Raw genomic sequence first — 12,604 nt, forward strand, 5'->3', positions numbered from 1 at the left:
CTCCTCAGCATCAGGGACATGTATGGCACACTTACACATACACACACATATATACGTGCAGGCAAAACATTCATACACATAAATAAAAATAAGTCTTTTTTTTTTAGAGGAAGTGGAGTTTGAGACAGGGTTTCTCTAATCGTTTTGTAGATCAGGCTGGCCTCAGAGATCCAGCTGCTGCCTCTGACTCCCAAATGCTGGGATTAAAGGCATAAAAAAATAAATGTCTTAAAAAAAACCAAACAAACAAACAGGAAAAACAACCATGCTACATTGTCTGATAACCCGCGTTCTATTTCCCAGAACCCATAAAAAGGGTGAGAGAACCCACTCCACAACGTTATCATTTGGCCTCTACATACATGCCATGGCACACACACTTCCCCTATCCCCATCACACGTGATGGGAATAATAAAATCAAATAATAATAAATTAAATAACTTCATAAAAAGGTAAAATGACCAATGATGATATAGCTCAGTAGTATAATGCCTGCCTAGAATCCCCCAGTGAGGGGCTGGGAGTGTGGCTCAGTGGTAGAGCACCTGCCTAAAATATCGAGGACTAAGGGGGTCCAGCCCCTCGATAGTCCCCTCCCAGGGTCTGGGAAGAATCTACAACCAGCTGATAATCTTTGATGAAAAGAAATGAATCTATGTACACGAAACTCCTTAGTTCATACACTTTATTATTCTGTATCAGTTCTCTCTCTACAAGCTTCTTTTCTGTTCTCATGTCTAACTCCTTCCTTGCCTGATTTATCTACTGTCCCCTCTAGGTTCTATCTTAATTCCTTCATCTAGTTCTGCCCCATCTAGGTTCTCATCCATCTAGTTCTTTCCCATATCAGCTCCTCTACCATCTCCTTCTCTCTCATCTGGCTCTTCCTCGTCTTGTTCTTCCCCATCTGGCTCATCCTCATCTTCCATCTCATTCCTCTAGTACTCTCTTCTAGTCCTTCAATCTAGTTCTTCCCCTTCTCAGTTTGTTCCTCTCAAGTTCTTACCCATCTAGTTCTTCCATTCTTTTTTCTCTTCTCCGTGCTGTTTTGTCCCTGTCTACAGAAAATACCTGCCTTTTCTTTCCTTGGGCACGTGGTTCCCTACCTCTTCAGGAATGTTGTTTTATCTCTCACCTTGATATGTAAACCTCTTTTGTTCCCAGTCAAAGGGCTCTGGAGAACCACTAGGCCTCCTCAGGGCCAGGGGATGGCCTGAGCTTCATTAGCACAGGAAACAAAGCTACCGTCTCCATCAGCTTGTCAGCAGGGCAGTTAGTAACTTAGGTTCAGCAGGTCAGGGGAGCTGAACTGTTTACCAATAGGTCTGGGCACACAAGGATTTCATAGCAGAAGACAGCTGGAATATTAAAGGCTGGGTAACACCAAATATTCATAATAAATGGCTTTGCCTTTTGACAGACCCTTGGCCTGTCAAAGTTCAGCTTTAATACACAGCTGAATCTCTATGATATATTCTTGCGGCCCACAAGACTAAAATCCCCCAGTGAGGGACTGGGGTGTGGCTCAGTGGTAGATGCTTGTCTAGTACTGAAGGGGCACTTTAGTATCTTTAGCTCTTGGCCAGCTGTGGTGGCACAGGCCTGTCACCCAGTACTGAGAGTCACTACAACTTTGAAATCAGCCTGGTTTGACAGGTCCACCTCTTGAGGGACAGGGATGACTAAACCCTACCAATTGTCTAACCGAGGTGGATAACAAATAACCAATAATTAATCATGAGTCACCGGGCCCCGGGCTACATCTTCACTTGTATGAAGTCACTGGATTCGCATGCCAGCACAATGACATCAGCGTTATTACCACCCTCTTCATCTCCATTTTGCAGAGGGAGAGAGTAAAAAACAGAGGATCTAACTGCCACAGACTCCCCCACCCGGCCACAGAACCAGTGAATGCAAGCAGTTGGGTGGTCTGTCAGAGCTGACACTTCCAATGAGGCCACCAGGTGGTTTAAGATCACAACAAACCTTGATATGTGTGTGTGTGTGTGTGTGTGTGTGTGTGTGTGTGTGTGTGTGTGTGTGTGAGAGAGATGCCTATGAATCCAGTTCTTCAGAGGTACCCATGGAAGGATCAGGAGTTAAGGTCATCCTTGGCTATATAGAGAATTCCAGACTAGCCTGGGCTACATGAGACCCGCTCTCAGAAACAAAAACCAAGAGGTTGGGACGATGCCAAAGTGGATAAAAAGCTGACAGTGCAAGCATGGGAACGGAGTCTGGGTCCACAGTGTGTAACGTGTATACACACGACAGAGCCGAGGGAGGGTTGAGGGAGGTTTTTTATTATAGTTACGAGGAAGAGTACAGCCAGAGGCATCTGGAAGATTCCAGAGCAGAGAGAGAAGGAGACTGAGTATGGCCGGCAGATTGGGCCTGGCAGGGGGTGGGGGAGAATGAGAGGAAAGAAAGAGAGAGGCTACCAAGAGAATGCATAGCCGAAATAGGGTCTTAGGGCAATGAGAAGGTGGGGTAGGGAAGCCCATGAGCTGGAGAAGTTTAGGGAGGGGGCGGAGTGAGAAGAGCCACATTCGCTAAAACACACAGCACACACATAAAAGCCCGGCATGGCTGGACATAGTGGCGCATGCCTTTAATCCTAGCACTCGGGAGGCAGAGGCAGGCAGATCTCTGAGTTCGAGGCCAGCCTGGACTACAGAGTGAGTTCCAGGACAGCCACAGCTACACAGACAAAGTGTGTGTGTGTGTCTCTAATCTCTGTGCTGGGCTGGACAGGTGGGGCAGTTGTAGAAACAGGAGGATATTAGGGGACTAGCTGCCCAGTCAGCTCGCAAGCTCCAGAGTCAATAAAAGACCTTGTCTCCCGAAAAAGAAAAAGAAAAAAAAAATCTCTCAGGGCCAGTGGATGAAGGTGCCTGCCACCAAGCCTTTGCTCCCCCGGGGTACACATGGTAGGAGAGGGCTGATTGTTGCTGGTCGTCCTGAGACCTCCACAGGTGTGCCCTAGCATGTGTGTGTCCACACAGGCCTGCCCTCTGGTTCCGACCGGGCTCCGTTGCTTCCAAGTTGCGGCACAAAGGACCTAACTTCTGGTTGTGTTCTCCACAGAAAGATGGACCAGCCACAGGCCACCGCCCTTCAGCCCGCAGCGTTCAAAGCCCCGGCTGTGAATGCCTGTGGGAACAGCTCCAGCTACCGGTATTACAGTCATTTGGTTTTTTTTCAACTAGAGAAGTTTCCAGATGGGGGCAGAACCTTCCTGGCCCCGCCTGCCCGCCCCCTTTGTAAGCTTAGCGGGGAGGAATGCAGCGGGGCGGGGCGGCCCCTAGACGGTCATTGCCATTAATAGAGACCTGAAGCACCGCCTGCTAAAAATACCCGGCTGGACACCCATAAAAGCCCAGCCGGGGCTCCAGCTCGGCACTTCTCGGATCCTCCTGCGCCCTGTGCCTCTTGATCCTCAGCCCTGACCAGCACAGCCAAGAACATGACCGAGCGCCGCGTGCCCTTCTCGCTGCTGCGGAGCCCCAGCTGGGAACCATTCCGGGACTGGTACCCGGCCCACAGCCGCCTCTTCGATCAAGCCTTCGGGGTGCCTCGCTTGCCCGATGAGTGGTCGCAGTGGTTCAGCTCGGCGGGTTGGCCCGGCTACCTGCGCCCGCTGCCCGCCGCCACCGCCGAGGGCCCCGCTGCCGTGGCCCTGGCCGCGCCCCTGGCCGCTCCCCTGGCTGCGCCCCCCTTCACTCGTGCGCTCAACCGGCAGCTGAGCAGCGGCGTCTCGGAGATCCGGCAGACGGCCGATCGCTGGCGTGTGTCCCTGGACGTCAACCACTTCGCTCCGGAGGAGCTCACGGTCAAGACCAAGGAAGGCGTGGTGGAGATCACCGGTGAGTCTCTCTTGTCCCCCACAGGGGAAGAAGCTGGCGGGCCGAGCGCCGTGGTGGCTGTAGGATGGGGTGGGCGGCGGGGGATGGTGGTGGGGAGTTAAAATCAAGAGATGGGAGCCTGGAAAGTTAGGAATGAGCTAAAGACCAGCAGGCCAGCGTCGTTCTCCCTAGCCAGCTTCCCTTGCTCCGGAGCCCAGGGCGCAGGTTGCTCCTAAGAGCCCTGTCATCCTGGATGACAAGGACTAACAGGGGCGATGCCTTGCCTGGCCAACGAGAGGCCCTGGGTTCTACCCGCAGCACAGAAACAAAAAGAAAGAAGACGCAACGCACCTCCTGGAAGACCCCATTCCCAAATAAGGAAGTCCTGGGACTCCTGCCAGGGCCCCTAATCCCAGCAGCGGAGGGGGCGTGCACACAGCTCTGAGTGCGCCTGCGCTGGTGTGCAGCCTGGGTCAGAGCCAAGCCCCGCGCCGCGGCCCCTCGCATCCCAAATCCCAGAAACGAACTTTCCGGAAAGTTTTAACATTCCAGACAGTCAGGTGTCTCACCGCACTCTGATTTGTGTGCTGTCTTAGAGCCGCTCCTTTAGCAGGTGATAGGGCCTGCTAGGACTGCAGAGGGTTGCCTCTGACCTCCTTCTGTCCCCACCCACAGGCAAGCACGAAGAAAGGCAGGATGAACATGGCTACATCTCTCGGTGCTTTACCCGGAAATACACGTGAGTTCTGATGCCTTACATGGAGCGGTGGGGGAAAGCGGATCCAGGGAGGTGAGCAGAGGGCGGAGGATCTGGAGGGATGTGTAACCCTTATCCTGTTTTCCTTTGTGTCCAGGCTGCCTCCCGGTGTGGACCCCACCCTGGTGTCCTCTTCCCTATCCCCTGAGGGCACACTTACTGTGGAGGCTCCGCTGCCCAAAGCAGCCACACAATCAGCGGAGATCACCATTCCGGTCACTTTCGAGGCCCGCGCCCAAATCGGGGGCTCCGAAGCTGGGAAGTCGGAACAGTCTGCAGCCAAGTAGAAGCCATCGGCCTGCTGCCCATCCCCAATAGTCCGCACTGGCCACCCCTCTCTGTCAATCTGTTTGCTCTTTTGATACATGTACTTTCTGTTTTTCTCAAATAAAAGTTGGAAGCTACTGCTTGCCACAGTCTCAGACCCCGGTGTTGACGGCGGGCTCTAAATTGATGAGCTCTAAATGAGCGCTCTAAATGATGAGCGCTCTAAATTGAAGCGTCCTTTGGTGTCTTTGCGATGGGCTCAGCCCTTTCCTGGGTCCAGCCTAACATTTCCCTAGGAAGAGGAGGGAAAAAAATGGTAATCTGGAGATTACAATTTTACCAGGGTGGGGCTGGGAATGATGGCTCATGACTGTAGTTCCAGCACCCAGAAGCTGATGCAGGAGCGTGGTAAAGTTGAGGCCAGCTTGGGCTACAGAGTGAGTTCCAGGAGTGCCTGGGCCACATACTTGCTGTCTCCAAAGCAAAACAAAACAGAAACAGGAGCTGGGGATGTAGTTCCGTAGAGTGACACGCATGAAGCACAGAGTTTGATCCCCCACATCAAGTAAACTGGGCATGGTGGTGCACACCTGTGAGTCCCCCACTCTGGAAGTGGAGGAAGGAGGATCAGAAGTTCAAGGTTATCCTTGACAACATAGCCAGTTTGAGGCTAGCCTGGGACACATGAAAACTATGTCTCAAAAGTAAAATAACAGGGAGCTGGAGAGATGGCTCAAAGGTTAAGAGCAGTGGCTGCTCTTCCAGAGGACCCAGGTTCAATTCCCATCAATTCCCAGCACCCACATGGCATCTCACAACTGTCTATAACTCCAGTTCCAGGAGACCCGGAACCCTCACAGAGACATACATGCAGGCAAAACACAAATGCTCGCAAAATAAAAAACCAAAAATTTTAAAAGTAAAACAATAAGGAGCCAGGCAGACCTACCACAGGAAACTCCTCTTCCCCCAAATTCTGGCACCATACCCCTTTATTAAAGGAGTAATTTCCTTTATTAGCATATCAAAGTGCACGCTAGCCTCCAGTCTCCCTCACTATGACAAGTACCTGTGGCTCTTCTCAGCTCTTCTTATCCCGCCCCTCCCTAAACTTCTCCAGCTCATGGACCCCCCTCCCCCAGCTTCTCATTGCCCTGTGACCCCCCCCTGTCTCTCTCTGTCTCTCTCTGTCTCTCTCTGTCTCTCTCTCCCTGCCCCCTCCTCTCACGGTCTACTGGCCATTTTCAATCTATTACTTTCCCTCTCTGCTCTAGACTCTTCCACTTGCCTGGGCTTACTCTCCCTCATACCTACAACAAAAAACCTTCCCATGAGTCATACCATTACACCTTGAATCGGTCATGCCCACACACACACACACACACACACACACTATCTGGTGCCGAAATCCTTAGTTTATACACCGGTTCACAGCTATGATCTTAGTACCTAGGAGGCATAGGCAGGAGCATCAGGAGTTCAAAGTCAGCCTCCGCGATCGAGCAAGTTCAAAACCAGCCTGTTTGTCAGAGGCTCTGTCAATACAGAAACAACAGAATAAACAAATAAAAATTAAAAATACCATTGAAAGCAACACTCTCCAAGGGCCAAGTGTAGAGGAGGAGAGTCAGAGAGAAGGTACAGGAGGTGTGGCAGTTCCAGGCAGCTTCCTGAGGTGTTGGCGTAGTCAACCCCACCCCTGTGCAGATGCCTGCAGAACAGAACCCAGGCTGTCAGTTCTGTGCAGAGAACGTGGATTGTGTTTGACGTTTTGGTCATGATTGACCGTGATCCTGGCATCCGCTTGCTCGGGAGAGCTTGACTTGACTAGCCCAGATCAAAGCAATTACACAGGATTTAGCTCCCCGCCCCCCCTTTTTTTTTGCTTGGCTTTATTCATCCATCATCCTCCAGGAGGCCCAGGGAGAGATTTGAGGGACCCTAGGGGGATTTGGAGCCCAATGCCACACAATCTAAGGAACAGGGACTGGAGGGTTGCTCATGGTCTGCTCTTTCAGAGGATCTGAGTTCAGTTCTCAGCACCCACTTCCCGTGGCTCACAACCTCCTGTAGCTCCAGCTCTGGGAAATATATGCCTCTGGTCTCTGAAGGCATCCACACACTTATGCACATGTACACATATGCATGGAATTTTTAAAAAACCTTTAAAAAAAAAGAAGGAGGAGGAAGAAGAAGAATTCCAGAGACGCAGTCAGGTGTGGTGGTACAGGTCTATAATTCTAGCACTCAGGAGTCAGAGGCAAGAGGATGTAATACTCCAGACTAGTCTGAGCTACATGATAAGACCTGTCTCAAAAAAAGCCAAACTTGCTGCCAAACCTGATGACCTGAATTCAGTCCTCTAAATCCCACATAGTAGAAGAGAACCTACTCCCAAAAACTGTCCTCTGACCTTCACATGCCCACCATGGCACACTCACACTCATGTCCACGCATACACAAGCATTCAAAGTAAGTAAACAAACAATAAGAAGGAAAAAGCCAGACTAGGTTTAGTATGTAGGTCGGTGGCTGAGTGTTTGCCCTGGGTTCCACCCTCAGCACCACATCAATTGGGTGTGACGGTGCGTGTCTGTAATCAGCACCGCCAGCCCAGGTATTAGGTTCAGGAGTTCAACGCCAGCCTCAGCTACAAATCAAGTTAGAGGTCATCTTGAGCTATATAAAACTGTCTCAAAAAATAATAAATAAATAAATAAATAAATAAATAAATAAATAAATAAATAAATAAATAGACAAGAGCTGTGTGTGATGGTGCATGCCTGTAATCCTAGTGCGTAGAAGCCAAAGACAGGAGGACCTTGAGTTCAAGGCTAGCCTGGGGAACACAGTGAGGCTCTTAGGAAGAATGAAGGGGTGGCGGCGGCGGCGGGGGGGGGGGGGGGGGGGGGGGGGATGGCTCAGCATGTGCAAGCATGAGGACCAGAGTTCAGATCTCCAGAATCCACACAGATGCCTGAGCCCACATGTAATCCCAGCCTTGGAAGGCGGAGATAGGGGACTTTCATGGCTAGTGCTGTCTGGCTTGGAAGACCAGCCACATCCAGGGCTCTGGGTTTGATTAAGCTATGTCTTAATGCTTAAGGTAGAAAAGCAATGGAGACTGATTCCCAGCCTCAATCTCGGGCCTCCCCGTATGCACACAACTACATGCATTCACAAAAACACATACAATCGCCCTCAAATGTGCAACACACACACACACACACACACACACACACACACACACACACACACACACACACACACGTTCCTTCCTAAACACACAGCCCTGCTTTCCCAGGGTCCATGGGAGGAGCAGGTTCCTGCAGAGATCCATCTGACACACCCTGTCCCCTGCTACCACCAACTCCCCAACTCTCTCAGCTTCTTGACATGTAAGCTCCTCGTCAGGCAGCCTCTGGATCGGAACACCTGGAGCAGGCACGAAGCCAGGGCAGGTTCTGGCAGAAGGAATCATTCTGGTCCCACTGGTAAGACTAGTCTGAGTCTGTCATTCAGAGCTCTGGCACACCTCACCACTTCTACCCACTGGCCGGGGCTGTTTAGTCCAGGTCCATCTCGAGATCTTAAGTGGCCTCACTTTGTGTGAGACATCTCCAGTCGTCTCCTGGTTGACTCCACAGGCCCATGGCAGAGCCTGGAGAAGCAGGCTGGCTGGGTCCCAGGCCGGATCTGTGGGCCAGCTGTCTTGTGGTTGGCACGAAGGATGTCCTGGCTTGCAGAGGTGTGACTCCATCCGAGATGGCTATGGCAAGGCTGCCCTGAGGTGCCCTTGGAGTGTCTCCTCCAGATTAACTCTGCAGCGAGGTACGGTCACTCCCACTTAACAACGGGGTACACAGAGAGAAACAACTTGGAACAGCAAGACTCAAAGAAGTGACAGACTTGCTGGAGGGGTGTGGCCAGAGACAGGAAGGCAGATTAGCCCAGGTTCAGAGGCAGAGGAACTTAAAAAGAACAGGCCCTGCAATATGAAATGCAATGTATACACACACACACACACACACACACACACACACACACATATATATATATATATATATTTATATATACTATCGGGGACTACGGAGGTCCAACTCCTCGATAGTTCCCTCCTAGGGTCCAGGAAGAATCTACAACCAGCTGATAATTAATCTTTGATGAAAAGAAATGAATCTATGCACACAAAACTCCTTAGTCCATACACTTTATTATTCTGTCACTTCTCTCTCTACAAGCTTATACTCTGCTCTCATTTTAAGCTCCTTTCTTGCCCAATTTCTCTTTACATTGATCTGTTGTCCCCTCTAGGTTCTATCTTAATTCCTTCATCTAGTTCTGCCCCTTCTAGGTTCTCATCCATCTAGTTCTTTCCCATATCAGCTCCTCTCCCATCTCCTTCTCTCTCATCTGGTTCTTCCCCATCTTGTTCTTCCCCATCTGGCTCTTCCTCATCTTCCATCTCGTTCCTCTAGTACTCTCTTCTAGCCCTTCAATCTAGTTCTTCCCCATCTCAGGTTGTTCCTCTCAAGTTCTTACCCATCTAGTTCTTCCATTCTCTTTTCTCTTCTCTGTCCTCCCGTGCCCTGGGAGTCCCGGTATATATACACTTACAAGCAGTATTCCCTTGGCAGTGCAAAACCAGGCTTCCAGGGTCAAACACAGGGGTGATAGGAGTCACATAGAGGGACAATAACCATTAATTATCATTTGCAACCCCAAAAGGAAGTGACTAATGGGGAAATGAATTAACTAAAGGCTAAATTTGGGTAATGTCTAAGAAGAGGGGTCTTATGTGCTCCACTATAGTCTTAAACGCGATTGGTAGAAAATGTTAAGAATTTGAGCCGGGCGCTGGTGGCGCACACCTTTAATCCCAGCACTGGGGAGGCAGAGGCAGGCGGATCTTTGTGAGTTCCAGGCCAGCCTGGTCTACAGAGCAAGATCCAGGAAAGGTGCAAAGCTACACAGAGAAACCCTGTCTCAAAAAACCGAAAAAGAAAGAAAATGTTAAGATTCTATAAGTTGCTAGGTCAATGGGAGAAAATAAAAATGTCTTCTTTTTTTCTGTGGCTCCTATCTGTCCAAGCTAGCTGCCGTTTTTCTGCAGGGTGGGGGAAAGTGTGCTCAGTCGCTAGGCAACCTGTGTACAGCTAGATGCCTCTGGTGATAGTTAAAGGGAGATCTGGAACTAGAGGTAAGGTTTGGGAAAGGAGGAAGTAAAGCTTAATTGGCATATCCACCAGGCCTCCTCAAACAGGTAGCCTGGATGCTTAAGTCTGTTCTTAGAGAGTACAGAGGTATCTCTGATAAGGTACTTTCCTCCATCTGGGGATGGACCTGGCCGGATGCTGCCAATGGTGATAATTACAGGGAGGCTTGAACTGGGGTTCTGGCTGAGCATAGCTGTCAGCACACAAGGTTATCTAAATATTCTTTTAGTAGAGGGGCAATGGTGCCCAATGAATGATGGAAAAGCTACAATAGCACACGAGAAACTCATAGCAGGAAACGGCTGATAATCAAAAGCCAAATATCACCAAGGCTCCTTGAACCTTAGCTTGACCTCTGGAAGGCCCTTGGCTACTTCCAGGTATTAGCTGTGTCATAATCAGCTGAAATCCTACTTTGTATATTTTTGCGGCTTGCAGCAATATACGCATATGTATATATGTAGAGAGAGACGTAGATAAATAGATATATAAATTTATGCGTCTACATTTATTTTATGTGTATAGGTGTTATAGATATTTTATTAAGCCTGCATGTATGCATGTGCACCCTGTGCATACCTGGTGCCTCATAGGCCAGAAGAGGGCATCACATGCCCTGGAGCTGGAGCTAGAGATGGTGGTGGTGAGCCGCTGTGTGTGCTGGGAATCAAACCCAGGTCCTCTGGAAGAACAGCAAGCACTCTTTTTTTTTTTTTTTTTCCAAGACAGGGTTTCTCTGTGTATGTAGCCCTGGCTGTCCTGGAACTCACTCTGTAGACCAGGTTGACCTCGAACTCAGAGATCCACCTGCCTCTGCCTCCTGAGTGCTGGGATTAAAGATGTGCACCACCACTGATGGTCTGGCTGCAACAACACTCTTACACTCTTAATCCCCTCTCCAGCCCCTAGATATATTCTTTAAAATGTTTTTACATGGCACACAAGCTTTTCCAATGGACAAGAGGAGTTAGTCTCATATACAGCATCTTATCATCTGCTGTCTTTGGGCGGCAGCTTCAGTGATTTCAGCTCAGCTCCCTCGAGACATTCATCTAGAAAATGTGCTACAGTGGAGATGAAGACTTAGACAGGATGGGGGAGCGTGGCTGGGCTTTCTTGGTGACTAATTGGTGTACCGCTGGAGGTGGGGTTTTGAGGCTCTTGCCAGATGACCTTGGACCTTGATGCTGTGGGAATTCTAACACATTGCCTCTTTACCAGCTCTGCTATATATAGCTCCTGGGTCCAACACTGCATTAGAAACACTATCCACCCCCCACCCCCCACCCCACCCCCGAGCCGCCTTTTCCCCCTCATGTTGCGGGGAAGATGGCGGACATTCAGACTGCACGCTGCTGTGGGCCGCAGGAAAATATCATAAGAACTCAGCTGGTTATGGCAAAGTCACTACCTGGAGGGATCAAGGATTTCCTTCAGAGGAAGCCAAATTCCAAGGAGCTTTTGGTGTTATTTGGTTTGTTATATATCAGCTGTATTCTGTTATGAAAATCATGTGTGCCTTCAACTAGTTTTCCAAAATTGACTTTTCCCTAAGAAGGGCTAACAGTGTGGGCTGATCACTCTCTGGACATACACATTCCAGAAATTTAGAGAACAGCCTCAGGAAAGGCTTTCTCTGGAATCAGATTATCTCCCTTAGCCACTTTCAAGGACTAAAAGGAGACAATGCCCAGGTGGGCGCCCAACTTTCAGTGACTAACAGTGATAGCAGCCCACACGCAAGTCTCCTGACTTAAGGTAAATTCCACAAGGAGACACCGCCCAGGTGGGCCCCAACTTCCGAGGATAACAATGATAGCAGCCCATGTGCAAGTCTCCTGACTTAAGGTAAATTCCACAAGGAGACACCACCTAGGAGAGGTGGACGTTAAGTAATAGCTTTACACAATTTAACTCGGACCCTCCCTTTATATACCGGCACTTCCAGGGCACAGAAGGTCGGAGAAGAGAAAAGAGAATGGAAGAACTAGATGGGTAAGAACTTGAGAGGAACAAACTGAGATGGGGAAGAACTAGATTGAAGGTTAGAAGAGAGTACTAGAGGAATGAGATGGAAGATGAGGATGAGCCAGTTGGGGAACAACAAGATGAGGAAGAACGAGATGAGGAGAGAGAAGGAGATGGGAGAAAAGATGATATGGGAATGAACAAGATGGATGAGAACCTAGAAGGGGCAGAACTAGATGAAGGAATTAAGATAGAACCTAGAGGGGACAGGAGATAAATATAGAGAGAAATCAGACAAGAAAGGAGCTAGGCATGAGACCAGAACTGAAACTGTGTAAATAGATGTTATGTCAGAGGAATTAAAGCAAGTGGACTATAGAACTCGGTGTGCTGAGATTCTATTTCCCGAAAATAGTCCTTGCCATTATTAGTTCTCTCTCCTGAGCCCCTGGGATGTATAATATTAAGGCTGGTCCCTCTAATTTACAAGAGCGTGCTTCCCAAAAGATCTTTCAAAATAAGAAGTGGATTCTGCTGAAACGGACAA

At 49.4% G+C, this 12,604-nt stretch overlaps 1 protein-coding gene across 1 annotated transcript; it reads left to right on the top strand.

Moving 5' to 3' along the window:
- Nucleotides 1-2,236: 2,236 nt before the first annotated feature.
- Hspb1 (heat shock protein family B (small) member 1) lies at nt 2,237-5,011 on the top strand. Its single transcript, XM_052754000.1, has 3 exons — nt 2,237-3,870; nt 4,525-4,588; nt 4,704-5,011. Exons 1-3 carry the CDS (start codon nt 3,471-3,473, stop codon nt 4,891-4,893), a joined length of 654 nt encoding a protein of 217 aa, XP_052609960.1. The 5' UTR covers nt 2,237-3,470; the 3' UTR covers nt 4,894-5,011.
- Nucleotides 5,012-12,604: the final 7,593 nt, after the last annotated feature.

The sequence above is a fragment of the Peromyscus californicus genome, unplaced genomic scaffold, assembly GCF_007827085.1.
Source record: "Peromyscus californicus insignis strain IS unplaced genomic scaffold, ASM782708v3 Scaffold_2__1_contigs__length_46816999, whole genome shotgun sequence".
Taxonomy (NCBI): Eukaryota; Metazoa; Chordata; class Mammalia; order Rodentia; family Cricetidae; genus Peromyscus; species Peromyscus californicus.